This window comes from Phascolarctos cinereus, unplaced genomic scaffold (genome assembly GCF_003287225.1).
Source record: "Phascolarctos cinereus isolate Bilbo 61053 unplaced genomic scaffold, phaCin_HiC Scaffold_5;HRSCAF=322, whole genome shotgun sequence".
NCBI lineage: Eukaryota > Metazoa > Chordata > Mammalia > Diprotodontia > Phascolarctidae > Phascolarctos > Phascolarctos cinereus.
This window is the reverse complement of record NW_027555958.1, coordinates 302,634,294-302,650,410: the sequence shown is the minus strand read 5'-3', so window position 1 is coordinate 302,650,410 and position 16,117 is coordinate 302,634,294. Positions and strand designations below refer to the sequence as shown.

The 16,117-nt window shown below is 44.1% G+C and overlaps 1 protein-coding gene across 1 annotated transcript; it reads left to right on the top strand.

Moving 5' to 3' along the window:
- The first annotated feature begins 2,480 nt into the window (after positions 1–2,480).
- On the top strand, positions 2,481–14,291 carry LOC110204404 (uncharacterized). The gene is given in 3 exon segments (XM_020980651.1): positions 2,481–2,773; positions 13,890–13,921; positions 13,924–14,291. Coding segments are annotated over 3 exon segments (693 nt in total).
- The last annotated feature ends 1,826 nt before the right edge of the window (positions 14,292–16,117 follow it).

Sequence of the window (16,117 nt, the reverse complement as noted above, 5' to 3'; positions counted from 1 at the left end):
ACCATGTTCATTCCTTCTAGGTCCGTGGTCCATTTCTGTGTTACAAGAAGGTTAGTAGATGGTCTAAAGGTGTTGTGATTCTTTGCATTCTCTATTTCTTTTCTACCACTGAAGTGATAATAGGGAGCTGAAGAAAACTGGATTGCCTTGGAGAAATTAAAAAGCTCACTTAATGACTCTGAAGTTTGCTTCTCAGACTCCTGTATTCCCCTTCTGGGGAAGCAAAGCTGTAGTTTTCTGAATGAGACATTGTAAAAAACAAACAAACAATACTAAAAAACAACAAGACAACAAAACAGAAACAGAAAGCATCTGGGTAGGGGAGTAGGAGCCAAAGCCTGAGTTGAGATTCATGATTATCTAGAATGGAATAATAGAGATATATTTAAACCCAAGTTCTTGGGACATAGGGAATGCAACCACTTCATCCAACGTGAGAATGTTATACAACAGGGAGAAGTAACTATGCCTTAGTATTTGATAGAGCACCAATAGGATGTGTAGAGTATTGTTTTCTTTTGTTTTGTTTTCTCTTTTCCTTGAAACCAACCATGTGCCTGAGTGCTGCATGTTCTATCATAATTGAGAGATTTTATGAACTTTGATGAGGTTTTCTTTTTTGACTGTACTAAAGAGTCTATTTTGTTATTCAGTTTCTTCTCCATTATTTCTTTTGACTAATTGATTCATTAGTTCAATAAAGAGAACTAAAGGGTTTTATATAGCAGACACGGGAGTAGGAATGGTGGATTGCTACAGACAAACAAAAACACTTTCACAGGACCTGTTTTGAAGGAACTTGAATTCTATTTGGAGAAAATAGTATATAACTGGGGCATAGGGAAGGAAGAAGGAGCATACCACCTTATCTTAAGAACTTAAGGCAGGTTTCTCTGCTTGTTCAATTTCTGGTCAATCAATTAAGGTGACCTACTGAAAGTTCAAGTACTTCTCACTCTCTTTCTCCTGTGTAAGGTTCTGAGATTCATGGGGTGGAAGTGGGGGTAGGGGTTATTCTCAAGAGATAAAGACAGCTTTAGAGCAGGAGTGAGAAACTGTAGCCTGAGGGCTCCAGTGGACCTAGAGATGAAGTGCACACAGCCCATGATGTTCTCCCAAATTTGGATCAAAGAAAAGTGGCTGTGATCTATGAATGATGACAAAGGCTACTTTCTTCCCAGAGCAGTTACCAAGGGTGGGACAAAATGCCCCTTGAGACCTGTCATTCCTGGTGGTCATTATCCACTCCAGGTGACTCACCGGGGGAAAAAAGGTTATCACCAAAGGAAACATAGAAAGCATTTCCAGGGATTCCAGAATCCTCATCACGAGCTATTTTGCTGAAGATGCGATTTCTAGGATGCTCAGGGATCTTACGTTTTTGAAGATTGGCAGGAAAAACCACCACTGTGGATAACTAGGTTATGTGTCTCTCCAGATTCCATTTGGAGGAATGGCTCTATCCCTTGGTCAATCAATCAAACAATCTCTCTTGAAAACTCGTTTATGTGTTCGGAAAGCATGAAGTGAAATGACTTCTCTGCCAGTCATTTTGAGCAGAACCTAATGCGGCATAGGTGGAGATCCCTAGGAACAAACACTGTAGAGGAAGGAGTGATGCCTCTAGTCATAGTGCCAACTTGAATTTGTCATCACTTCACACAAAAAACAGCCCTTGGGCCATTATCTCTCTCACTTCCCTTTTTTTGACTGCACAACAAATACCACGACAATTATGCTCACCTCTATTTCCAACCAAGGAAACACTGTTCGTTCCTTCTCAGCCCCTGGTCCATTTCCTTGCTCGTAGTGTCAAGCCGTTTGGACAACGACCATTTGCACCCTTACTAGGAAGTTTTCCTATTCCCCATGCAAAGGAGAGAAATCTTCTTCGCCTGCTCTGCCTCTTTCCTAGCATAGAATCTCAAAGAAAAGTCCAGGAAGAATGTATTCATTGTTTGACTGAACCAGGAGAAGGCTTTGGGCATTCAAGACAACGGTCGTCCAGTCATAGGCCTGTCATGGGGAAGCCAGGAACTAGGTTTCTACTGCTTGGCCACAAAGGCCAGAACTAGCAGCAATGGGAAGATGTTGAGGACGGGCATAGTGAGCTTTGAGAGAAGGAACAACTTCGAACTAAGAGTTGTCCTAACATTGATGAAGTGCTTCAAGGCAGATATTGACAAGGGACAAGAGGCAAGGGGTGATTGAGAAATCAATCATACATTGGGAAAGTCTGAATTGGAGAAGCAGTTGCCTTCTTCTCTCCAAGCTAGGAGACTTATCCCCCAACAATGCCACTGACTAATTTGATTATCCCTTTTTGATCACGGGGGAAAAGAAAGAAGGAAGTAAAGCGGACCCAGAAATAGCAGCTAATGAGAAGGCAGTATAAAAGGCGTCTAGCAGGCCAGCAGACATCCATACTCCAGAAACTCACTCACCTGCAAACCATCCCCGAAACTCAATCCACCAACACCATGGTCAGCTCCTGTTGTGGCGCCACCGGCTGTGGCCAAAGCTGTGGCTCTGGCTGCTGTCAGCCCTGCTGCTGCTGCTGCTGCCCCTGCTGCTGTGTGAGCACCTGCTGCCGGCCCTGCTGCTGCTGTCAGCCCTGCTGCTGCCAACCCTGCTGCCGCCCCTGCTGCTGTGGGTCCAGCTGCTGCCGCCCCAGCTGCTGCACTTCTAGCTGCTGCCAACCCTGTTGCCGCCCCCGCTGCTGCCAGGTCACTTGCTGCAGAACCACCTGCTGCCGCCCAGCCTGCTGTGGCTCGTCCTGCCGCTGAGCTCTCACACCTACTTCTCACACTGCCCACCAGCCCCCACCTCTTCTCAAACAGGCACCACTTCTTTGCATCCTCTCCTTCACTACCACAAGACGATGTTCAGGACCAACCATGACAAACTGACCCACCTGAGACCCCTTCGGACGTGACAACCAGAAACTCATCATCCAACTCTCACCTCTCTCTTGCCTTTGTCCTTCGTGCACACCAAACTGTTATTTGATTTCAATCCAGCCACTCAAACTCTTCGCTTTTCTCCCTAACCCCCATTATCTTGCTGCCTGACCTCCAGCCACCACATTCTGCCCATTGAGAAGAAGAACGCTCTTGGCCATCTTCTTCACCCACACCGGGACGTGACTACGCAGATGCCAATGATGTTCCTTTCTCAAATTCCCTTTCCCTCTCACCGCGATTTGCCTTGGTCTTAGTGTTGGTCCCATTCCAAATAAAACTTCCTGGCAATTAAAGAAATCCAGCGACTTGGTGAATCCTTTCTTTTTCATGTGTCCTTGGTCAATGCCCAAGCAATTGTAAACAACACACAACTGCCCTTTCAGCAGCCATGAACTTGAACCCATGCCCCAAGGGAATACCGTCTATCCTATACTTAGCAAGTCATTCTCCAGCCTCTGCACACTAGGTTTTTCCACAATGTCCAGACACGTCATTATTATGGTTTCTTTCTTCGCTAAGTCATTCACACACAAATGTAACCAATCAATGCATCCATTAGGTGCCTTCTTCTGTGCAGAGCTAGCCTTGAGATTTCTGTGACTTGCAGTGTTCCATGGATCACACTGTCCAATGGTTGGGGCCCATCTCCAATAGAGTTGTTGAATGGTCATTGTGGGATGAAGATCCTTCGTCTCACCAAGGAGGGGAAACGATCATTTCACAGAGAACGAATTGTGATGTGGGAGGAAATTTATGTTATAACGGTGAGAAGTCAAAATCATTATCATGCTTCTAACGCTTATACCGCTTATGAACAAGGGGAAAGAGCCTAGCTCCAGATGTGGTCAATGTAGTATGGAGAATCAAGAGACGAAAACTGTTAGGACATTCCAAGCGGGCATCATTTCTAATTTGCTCCCACTCTTACCTGGAAAATGCCATTGACGCCAAAAAAGGCTTTCCTCAGAGCAGAGCTTAGAACTAGGCTACGCAAGACAACTGATCTGCCAAGGCACACCACTTATGGAAGGAGTGCGAAATTGGGAAAATTGTATTCTTCTATTAGTGCAAAATATCTTCATGCAACAAATGTTCACCTCTGATGCCATGTAGAGATTTTTTCGGGAATCATACAAACTTCATATGCTACCGTGGAGGGTAGGCTTTGGATGGATAGCAGGAACTGAGGAATGAAGGAAAAGATGGTTTCTCAGATGCCCTGAATCTATGGAATTCTAACCAACAATTCAACTGCTGCAAACGTTTCTGTGCTACCTGCTTCCTTGCAGTCAGAGATATAAGAAAGGAGGCCCAAGGACAGCTTCACCAAGGGCCTACAACTTTGGCATGGCATTGGCAGCACTAGAAAGCATTGCGATTGCCCAGAATGATGCCTTAAGGTTTGCCACGATAGCAACTCTAAATTCATCTCTACTCTCTTTCTCAATTGGACTATGGGCTTTTCTGAGCCTTTCGGAACTCATGCATTATGAATGGGAATAGGGCAGTTAATGAAAAAGATGCCCCATAGCTGGCCCTCAAATATCAATTACCTAAAATCAGAATGCACCAGGAGCTGACTCCCCTCTACCCACTCCCAGAGGCTGCATCCCAGATGACTTCCTCCCACACCTACCTCTGACTGCTCTTATGCTCTCTACACCATGCCTTCATCTCCCTGAAAAAAGTCTCATGATATCTTGGGATCTCCCCCCATGTAGGACAAGTGTCCAACAAGGTTGTTACATTCTTCCAACAGTCTCCACATGGCCTTGTCCCAACATCTTGGTGGCATCTTTTCTCTTGCTTTCCCTAGGTGGACTGATGCACCAAAACGGCAGGTTGCCTCTCTCTTGGCAGTGGCTTTTGTCAGTGTATGAGTGCTGGAGAAGGGACGAATACAGATGCAAATGTTTGGGCAATATTTTCAGTACAGATCGCAGAGCAGGTAGTAAGTCTCTGAATGTGGTGCATTGCCTTCATCAAAGTAACAAAGTTACATCTTTTCTTTCTGCTCAATTATTATGGCTTTGCAGATCAATGTCATTCCACAAGCAGGCATTAACGACCTCCTCTGTTCCCTTACTTAAATACCTCTGTAGTAAATACCACACTCTGGGGGACTCTGGCAACTCAAAGATAAAAACAAAGACTCTCTGCTCTTACATTTTTCCATTCTGATCTCGATGGATATCAGAGAGTCAGAAAACAGTATGCAACATTTCAAATATTTCGCCAACTACTGACAACACCGCTGATCATTCACCACCATTGATGGAACAAAAAATAGCAGTGGTAATCAATCATACTTCTTTCTTCTATTGAAAGTAACATTACTCTGTTCTGCTTCTGGGAGCCAACATGGTGGAGTGAAAAGGCAGTCACTCTCACTCTCACCTATCAACCTCTGAAAACCCAGAAAATATCACCCCAGAAAAAAAAAACCCTGGAACACCTGCACTAGAAGAAAGACGAGGAGCAGCAGTGCAGCAGCCCAGCAAACAGTTTTCCCAGTGCCTCAGCAAAAAATAAGGGAGGCAGAACTGCAAGGAGCCCCAGGGGGACAAGTATCCTGTGGCATTCATCTGAAAGGAGCTGAATAAAATAACATAAAGGCTTCCCAATGCCCTGGCCTTGCTCATTCCAGCCCAACACCAGGTGAGCTGTAGGAGCCCTGAAGCCTACAATTGTGAAGAACTCCTGAAGCCCAGGTGGTAGAGCAGGCAAACACCAACATCTGGACCTCCGAGTGCCTCAGTGAGGGTTGGGGGAACCGGTGGAAACCAGCTCAGGAAATCACCAGGAGTCTCGCCACTCCACTGCAAAGGAATCTCCCAACGCATTAGCAGAAAGGAGGGAGAGAACACTGCAGGGGCCCCAGGCAGACAAACATCCTGCAGCACCAATGTGATGGAAATCGACTTGGCCCATGGTCTCCTCTTTAAAATGGAGAACAAACAGGAGGGAGGTAAGCATGGTGAAAGACCTAAAGTCCATGTCACAAGAGCACAGGCTGAAAGAATTGGGATGTTTATCTTGGAGGAAAGAAGATCAGGAGGGATACAAAATCTGTCTTCAAGTATTTAAAGTAATGTCATGGGGAAGTCAGACTTACTCTGTTTGGACACAAATGGCAGAACCCAGAGCCAAGGCAGGAAGTTGCAAATGGGAAAATTTAGCTCTCACGTTTGGGAAAATCTTCCAAACAGTTGGAGCTGCCTCAAAGTAGAAGGGGCTGCCTTGGGAAGTGGTAGGTTATTCCTCTTTGAAGGTCTTTAAGCAGAGGGACTAGATGGGTGTGGATTATGTGAGTCTATGAATTGCCCAAGTACTAAGAAAAAACACAAAGTAAGAAAGAATTAGCAAAGCCACTTGGCTTTGTGGCTTGTTTGTTTATTGCCAGGAAACCTCAGTTTTATTTGGAAATTGCCAGGCCTGAAGACAATGGAAAATCAGCATAAGAGGGAATGTAGTAAGGAAAAATCTTTGGAATCTCAGTACTGAAATCTTAGGGTGAGATAAAGTCTAGCAGTGAACTTTCTTCTCAAACAGCATAATCTGGTGATTGAAAGCCAAAAGGGAGGACAAGAAGATTGGAGTATTAGGTTAGGGCTTGACCTGAGAAGCTCAACATCAAATTCAAAGTTCTTAACCACGCAAGAAGGAGAGACCAACAGAGAGGTGACAGTCGCACTGAAGAAGGAACCTAAATAGCCAGCCACTGCTGAAGGTTTCCAAATGGGTCTCTTGTGATCAGCTTAGAAGTGGTGAACTATACAAACTCTACTCATACTGATTCACATGATTAAGAGAACTGATGTCTCCCAGGGGTGGGTTGAGGATGGTGAACAGTCATATGCTGGTCTGTACATTTAGCAGCAAGAGGAACCACAGCAGGCTGGGCGGCAGCAGGTGGTTCTGCAGCAGGTGGTCTGGCAGCAAGTGGGGCGGCAGCAGGGCTGGCAGCAGCTGGACCCACAGCAGCTGGGGCGGCAGCAGGGCTGGCAGCAGCTGGACCCACAGCAGCTGGGGCGGCAGCAGGGCTGGCAGCAGCTGGACCCACAGCAGCTGGGGCGGCAGCAGGGCTGGCAGCAGCTGGACCCACAGCAGCTAGGGCGGCAGCAGGTGGACACAATGCAAGTGGGCCTGTAGCAGTTGGTCCTGCAGCAGGTGCTCTGGTAGCAGGGAGGTCGGAAGCAGCAGCCAGTCCTGCAGCAACAGGGGGCACAGCAGCCAGAGCCACAGCTCTGGCCAGAGCAGGTAGAGCCACAACAGGAGCTGACCATGGTGTTGGTGGATTGAGCTTCTGGGTTTGTTTCCAGGTGAGTGGGTGACTTGAGTTTGAAAGTCTCCTGACCCCACAGGGCTCTTTTATACCATCCTGAATGGCAGCCATCACCAGTAATAGCTTATTTCCTCGTTATTGTTTAGCAAGAGGGAAAAATGACCCTCAATTTAGATAATTTCTGTAATGAGGGGGGGAAGAAACTTATTTCCTCTAACCTGTTACCATTCGTCTACTTTTCTACAGATCTGATTAAATCCATATGACTAGGTCACACAGAATATCAGAACTGGAAGCAACCTCAGAGGCTATCTCCCCATCTATGTCTGAACAACATGCTTATAATGTGACTTCTTCTTTGAAATCAGGTTGGTTAGGGGCATCACCTCTGTTCATTTTTGTTTTCCTGCCTCCACCTTCTAGTCCTCATGTGATAGACAGCCCAGGCCAGCCTTTGATGTCACTCTGTTTTATCTATGTATCATCCTGTGACTCACAAGAGATGTAGTTTCATGTATGGTGAAGGCACCTTGGGAAGTGTTTATGTCTGGTAAAATCGCCCCTTGTTTCTAGAGCTAAGTAGACTTGAGAAAAGTCTGGGTCCTCCTAAATTCTAATGCCTACCCTCTGTCCATGCTCTCTACATACCTTGTTTCTGCATTATTGCTTTTATGCTGTCTCTCCATTATTTCTACCCCCAGGGCCCAGTACTGTGTCTGGAACCTAGTAGTCACTTAACGATATATATTGACTAATTGACTGATATTCCATGTACAGTTAAAGCAATGATTGGGTACAGGGACAGGGGGGTTGCTCCTGGCAGTCCTTTCTGATTCACTGATGATCACTGATGGACAAGAGGGTTCAGCTTGATTGAGATTACTATTGGTCATAGAAACAATTAAAGATGTGACCTCCTTTCCATTTGCATGTGAAAAACAAATTTTCAAGTGGCTCTTGAGTGGGAGGAGGTGGTGGTGACATCAACAATGAATGAAGCAATTCCTCCAACAGAGTGAGCCAGTGGTGATGACTCCCTAGAGCCTTCAGGTATGAGCAAAGTGGGGCTGGAAAAGGACTGAATAATCCAGGTCAGAGGAGATCCGGAAGCTTTTTCAGCACTGGGACACCAGCTCTTGAAGGGCTACTGACTTCAACTCATGGAGGCTGCTGGCAGAGATGATAGATGAGGATCACACATCAGTAAGACATCTTCAGAAAAAAAAATCTCAGGCTCAACACAGTAAATATGGATTCACAGAAGAGCAAAAGGAGAGCATTGGTAAAATTGCAACATGCTTGGAATTACAAAGTGCAGTTTTACAGTCTATGCTGTCTCAAGATTAACTTAAATAGGAGGACCTAAAAAAGCTAGAACCGATCCTAAAGAATAATATTACTTTTACTACAAGAAAATTCTCCTTTCATGGTCAGCATGTTCCACTAACAGTAATTTTAGTGCCTGGTGAAGAAGAGAATTTGAAATTCTAGGATGATGATGAAAAGGGTGGTGCTAGAACAGCATAGTTCATTTGCTTTGTGTATCACATAATTCTAAACAGTTGCATATTAAATTTGTGGGGTAAACTCAAGCAAAGCAATTCAATTTATCCTTTCGTGCTTTAAGGGAAATATTCTCTGCTTTCATCAATCCCCAGTTCTTTGCCACCACTAAAACAATTGCTATGAATATTTTTGTATGTATAGGTCTTTTACCTCTTTTTTTTCATCTCTTGAGGATTAGAGTTCGTAGTGGTGTTGCTTGATCAAAGGGTATGCATGATTTCATGGCTTTGGCACAGTTACAAATTTGTCCACAGAATGGTTGAATCACTGTACAACTTCATCGACAATGCCTTAGTGTCTCCATTCTTCCATATGCCCTCCAACATTCATCATTTTCAAGTTCTGTCATATTAGTCAACCTGATAGGTATGGGTTGGTAGCTCAGAGTTGTTTTAATTTGCATTTCCCTAATTAACAGTGTTTTAGAATTTTTTTTGTATGACTATGGATAGTTTTGGTCACTTCATCTGAAAACTGCCTGTTCATATCTTCTGACCATTTATCAATTGAGGAATGGTTCTTATTTCTATAAATTTGAGAAATGAGGTCTTTATTGGAGAAACACACTAAATTTTTTCCACAGTTATGATGACTACATGTTTCACTCCATTCTACTTTCCCCTTGTTTAGCCTACTGTCTCTCCTTTCACCCTGTCCATTATCAAAAGTGTTTTGCTTCTGAATTTTGCCTCCCTGCTACTGGCCCTCCCTTCTACCAGCACCTCGCTTTTCTTATCCACTTGCCTTCCTGCTTTCCTGTACGGTAAGATAGATTTCTACATCCAGCTGGATTGTATATGTTATTTCTTCTTGGAGACAACTCCAATGAGAGTAAGGTTCACTCACTTCCCTGCCCCACTTCCCCCATCTTTCCCCTCCACTGTAAAAGCTCTTTTGTGAACTCTTTTATGTCTGCCAATTTACCCCATTTTATTTCCCCTTTTCACTTTCTCCCAGTCTATTCTTTTTTTCACCCCTTAATTTAATGTTTTTAGACAATCATCCCATCACATTCAAATCATACCTCTTCCCTCCATCTATGTATACTCCCTTTAACTGCCCTAATAATGAGAAAGTTTTTCGGAATTACAAGTACCATTTTCCCATGTAAGAATATGAACAGTTTACCCTCATTGAATCCCTTATGATTCTCTTTCCTGTTTTCTCTTTTTATGCTTCTCTTAAGTTTTGTGCTTCAGAGTCAGATTTTCTATTCAGCTCTGCTCTATTCATCAGGAATTCTCGAAGGTCCTCTATTTCGTCAAATGTCCATTTTTTCCACCTGAAGATTTATACCTAGTTTTTCTGGGCAGGCAATTCTTGGTTGTAATCCTAGCTCTTTTGCCCTCTGGAATATCATATTTTAAGCCCTCTGATCCTTCAGTGTAGGAACTGCTAAATCTTGTGTTATCCTGACTGTGGCTCCAGGATACTAGGATGTTTCCTTCTGGCTGCTTGCAGTATTTCCCCCTTCTCCTGGGAGCTCTGCAATTTGGCCATAATATTCCTGGAAGTTTTCACTTTGGGATCTCTTTCAGGAGATGATTGGTGGATGCTTTTCATTTCAATTTTACCCTCTGGTTTTAGATTATCAGGGCAGATTTCCTTGATGATTTCTTGAAAAATGATGTCTAGGCTCTTTTGTTGATCACGGCTTTCAGGTAGTCCAATAAGTTTTCAATTATCTCTCCTGGATCTATTTTCCAGGTCAGTTGTTTTTTCAAAGAGATATTTCTTTTTTTCTTCTATTTTTTTCATTCTTATGATTTTTTAACTCATTCTTGATGTCTCATAAAGTCATTAGCTTCCACTCCCCAGATTACAATTTTTAAGGAGTTATTTCCTTCAGTAAGCTTTTGTGCCACCTTTTCAATTTGGCCAGTTCTCCTTTATAAGGAGTACTTGTCTTCAGTGAATTTTTGTAAACCTTTTTTCCATTTGACTACTTCTGCTTTTTAAGGAGTTCTTCTCATGAAGTGAATTTTCGTATGCCTTTTTTTCCCGTTAGCCAACTCGGCTTTTCAAGGCCTTCTCTTCACTGTATTTCTGTGCATCTTTTACTATTTGGCCTATTCTGTTTTTTAAGGTGCTATTTTCTTCAGTATGGTTTTGTGTGTGTGTGTGTGTGTGTGTGTGTGTGTGTGTGTGTTCATGTGTGCACGCGCACATGTGCGTGCCTCCTTTACCAAGCTGTTGGCACATTTTTCATGATTGTCTTGCATCACTCTCATTTCTCTTCCCAGTTTGTCTTCTACCTCTCTTTCTTATACCTTTAAAAACACTTTTAATTCCTTTTTACTCTTTCATGGCCTGCAGCCAGTCCTTATTTTCCGTTGAGGCTTTGGAGGTAGCAATTTTGACTTTGTGGTTTTCTTCTGAGCGTGTGTTTTGATTTTCCTGTCACCACATCAACTTTCTATGCTCAGGATATTTTTCTGCTGTTTGCTCATTTTTTAGCCTTTTTCTCAACTTTTACCTCTATGGTAAAGTGGGTCTCTGCTTGCAGGGTGGAGGGGGCACCATCCTGAGCTTCCGGGGTTTGGTGTGGCTGTTTAAATAGGCTATTCTGGAGACCTGTAAATTTTCGTTTCTTCCAAAGAAGCTTGATCTAAGGAGAGGTGTGTTTGCAACTCTCCTGGACTGTGCTCTCATCTGCGAGGGATCACAAGCAGTTTTTTCCACCCTGGAACTGTGTCCAGCATCCCAGGTCCCCTGTGGCCAGAGCAGTGATATGTTAGTGCTCTTCTTCACCCTGAGACTGAGGCCCAGGACTGTGACTCAAATCCATATATGGGCAATTCAATAGAGCTCTACCCCTTGTGCAGCAAGTGGACCCTGTAATCTCCTTCTGACCAGTTGTGTGACCTCTCTTACTATCTATGCCTGAGAAGTCCAGAAACCCTGCACTGCCATCACTGATTCAGTTGCCCCAAAGGCCACTGCTGTTTGATGGGCACAGCCTGTATTGGACTGTGGTCCACTCTCATCCTGGTGCAGCAGACCTTTCCTGTCAACCTTAAAAATTGTCTTGATTGGGAAAGTTGCTCCTTCCCATCCACTTGTGTGTTCTGCCATTTCAGAATTTGTCTTGGGACACTGTTTAAAGTTGTTTGGAGGGGTTTGGGGGAGAGCTGTGGAGAGACCCAAGCTTTTCTCCACCATCTTGCCAGAACTTAACCTTTTACAAATTTGTATTGATATCTGTATTATCAACATCATTTATGAATGTGCCCCTCCTTTTTTCCTACTCAATTGGCCACGTCTTATAAACAAAATAATAAAAATGAGGAGGGAAAAAAGAGACAGTTCATCAAAATTAGCAAACATATTCATCAGGTCCACAAGCAATTTTCCTCCACCTCTACAAAGAGAGGAGGGAGATAAAATTTATCTTCCCTTCCCTCTCCTTCTCTTGCCTTTCTTTCCTTTCCCACTTCTTTCTTCCTTCCTCTCCCCTTCTTTCATATCCCTTCCCTCACATTCCTTCCACTTCCCCCAACTCAACTCACCTTCCATTCCCTCTTCTTCCCTTGCCTGCCCTCATCTTCCTTTCTGCTCCTTTCCTCTCACTTCCCTCACCTTCCCTTCCCTCCCTGATTTCTAACCCCTCTCTTTTCCTCCTTTCCCTTCTGATCCTCTCCTCTCCTTTCTCTTCTCTCCTGCAGTGACAAACTTGGTTATTTTAAGGGTGAAGGATCATCTGACACAATTCTGCTATTTCTCTGGGGATGTATCCTAAGGGAAAACATTTCCTTTCTCTAAGTCTCAGTTGCCTTGGTTCTAAAAGGCAACGATTGGGTTATATTACCTCTAAGTTTTCTTCCATCTCCAAAATGCAATGGACATGCCCACAAATAGGGACCCATTGACATTCATCGCAGACATAGAATTTCTCATGTCTATTATTCACACCCATGTCTAAGTGAGCCCAAGTAGCCCAAAACAGAAGGATGTTTTAATTTCTTGGCAAATTTCTTCTGCCACCACCAAATGGAACAGAGAGCAATCACCTTCAAAAGCTTATAGTCTTTCTCTTTCACTAATTCAGCAAGAACCATACATTCCAAATGCTCCTCAGCAGAGCAAAGCCAGTCATGGTGACCACAACCTGCTGTAGTATATGTGGAGATCACTAGGAACAAACACTATGGAGGAAGGTCGTTATAAATACAGTCATAATGCTCACTTTAATTTGGCATACCTTAACAATAATCACACTGTGGGCCACTATCTCTCTCACTTCCCTTATTTTGACTCCAAAACAAGGAACAGAACAATTATGCTCAACTCTATTTCTCACCAAGGAAACCTTATTGATTCCCTTTGAGGCCCAGGTCCATTTCCTTGGTTGTGGGACAAAACCACTTAGTCAACAAACACCTGCACCCTGACAAGGAAATTTTCCTATTCTCTATCCAAATGACAGAAATCTTCCTCCCCTTCTTCCCCTTCCTCCCCTCTCTTTTCTGGCATAGAACCTAAAAGAAAAGTCCAGGCGGGATACATTAATTATTTTGGACCAGGAAAAGACATTGAGGATCAGGAAAACTGTCCTCCAGTTGTAGGACTGTCATGTTGAAGCCAGGAATTTAGTTGCTTCAACTTGGCCACAGAGGCCAGAACTAGGAGCAATGGGAAGATGTTGAAGATAGTAATATGTAGGCTTGAGAGAAGGAAAAACTTGCTATTAATAACTGTCCTAACAATGATGACATGCTTTAAGGTGCACATAAACAAGTGGCAAAAGACAAGGGGTGATTCAAAAATAAAGCATTAATTGAAAAGTCTTAAGTGGAGAAGCAATTGCTTTTTTGTTCTGGCCAAGTTAGAACATTTAACCTAAAAAAATGTTACTGATTAATCTGATGATCACTTTTTTTTTACATCATGAAACAAATAAGGAAATAAACAGGAGCTAGCAATGGCAACCATTTAGAAGTGGGGTATAAAAGAGGTCTATGAGGCCAGCAGACATCCATACTCAAGAAACTCACTCACCAGGAAACCAACCCAGAAACTCAATCCCCCAACACCATGGTCAGCTCCTGTTGTGGCTCCACCGGCTGTGGCCAAAGCTGTGGTTCTGGCTGCTGTCAGCCCTGCTGCCGCCCTGCTGCTGTTTGACCAGCTGCTGCCAGCCCTGCTGCCGCCCCAGCTGCTGCGGGTCCAGCTGCTGCCAGCCCTGCTGCCGCCCCAGCTGCTGCATTTCTAGCTGCTGCCAGCCCTGCTGCCGCCCCAGCTGCTGCGGGTCCAGCTGCTGCCAGCCCTGCTGCCGCCCCAGCTGCTGCGGGTCCAGCTGCTGCCAGCCCTGCTGCCGCCCCAGCTGCTGCGGGTCCAGCTGCTGCCAGCCCTGCTGCCGCCCCAGCTGCTGCATTTCTAGCTGCTGCCAGCCCTGCTGCCGCCCCTGCTGTTGCAGGACCACTTGCTGTAGAACCACCTGCTGCCGCCCAGCCTGCTGTGGGTCATCGTGCTGCTGAACTCTCACACACCTGTCTGCAACTGCCCACCATCCCCACCCCATCTCAAACAGGCACCACTTAATTGCTTCCTGTCATTCACTACAAAAAGAGCTTGTTCAGGGCAAGTAACAACAAAATGATCCACGTGAGACCCATTTCGAAGTGACAACCAGAAGCTCAGCACCCAACGATCACCTCTATGTTGCCTTTGTTCTCTTATGGGGACGACAACTTTGTATTTATCTCAATCCATCAGCTCAGACTCTTACTTATTCTCCCAAAGCCCCATTATCATCCTGCCTGACCTTCAGTTACCAAGTTTGTCAGCCATGTGTTCAGCTCACACCAAGATTTGAATACCAAGATCCCAAAGATACTTCGTTCTCAAATTCTTTGTCATAGAGATTTCCCTTTGTCTTAGTGTTAATCAAATTCCAAATAAAACTTCCTGGCAATTAAAGAAATCCACCGACTTGGTTTATTCTTTCTTTTTCATGTGTTCTTGCTCAATGCTGGAACAATTTTATGAAACAGAACTGCACTTCAGCAGCCATTAAGTTTAACCCAACCCCCAAAGGAATACTGACTAGGCTATACTTTGCAATCATCATCCAGCCTCTGCACATTATAAGGTGTTTTGTACAAAGTCGATAGAGTTCATCATTTCTTTCTTTTTTCCCCAAGTCATTGACTCATAAATGTATCCTATAAATACTTCCATTATATTCCTTCTTCTGCAGAGAGCTAGTCATGTGTTTGTGTGACTTGCAGTCTTCCATGAATCACTTTGTCCAATCTTTGTGTCACACCTTGGATACAGTTGGTGAATCGTCATTGTGGGATAAACTTCCTTGCTACGATAATGAAGAAAAACGATCATTTCAGAGAGACTGAATTCTGATGTGGGAAGGAGAGAACAAGATATGTTATAAAGTTTTGCTTATGAATAACGGAAAGAGTTTGGCTCCACGTATGGTCAATGTAGCATGGAGAATCAGGAAAGGAAAATTGTTAGGACATTCCAAGGAGGCATCATTCTTACTTTCTTTGCCAAGGAATCACTCTTCAGAGAGGAGGTTAGACCTAGACAACTGATCTCTTAAGGCACAACACTTATGTAGGAGGTAAGAATATGGGCATATTTTCATTCATGTTTATTAAAGCACAAAATCTTACTACTAGAAAAGCTCACCTTCCATGAAATCTGGGAATTTTTTGGAGAATATTTCAAATTTCATATGCTGCCATTGAGGCTAAAGGCCTTGGATGGATAGCAACCACTTGGCAGGAACTGAGAACTGAAGGAAAACATGGTTTATCCAAAATCCTGCATCTATTGAATCCTGACCAAAAATGGAGGTGATACAAATGTTTCTGCGCCTTATGGTTTCTTGCAATCAGAGATATAACTAGGGAGGGCCAACTAGAGCTCTACCCAGAGACTCTGAAATGCTACTGGCAACTCTAGAAATTATCACGCTTGCCCAGGGATGATTCATTAATGCAACTCCAAATTCAACTCCAGTCTGAAGAGACTTGATGAGTTCCCAGGAGCTGCATCCCACATCAGTTCCTCCAATGCCTAACTCTACCTGGCTCTTATTTTCTCTACCACTGTTCCTTAATCTCCCTAGAAATAGTCTCATGATAACTTAGGATCTCCACTCACATGGGACAAGTGTCTAAACAAGGTTTCTACATTCCCTTCACATGATCTTGTCCCGAGGTCTTTATTGCATGTTTTGTGTTGCTTTCCCTAGGGGGACTGATGCACAAAAATGGCAGGTTGTCCCTCCATTTCCAGGGTATTTTGTCACTGTATCAGTGAGGGAGGGGAGAAGGCT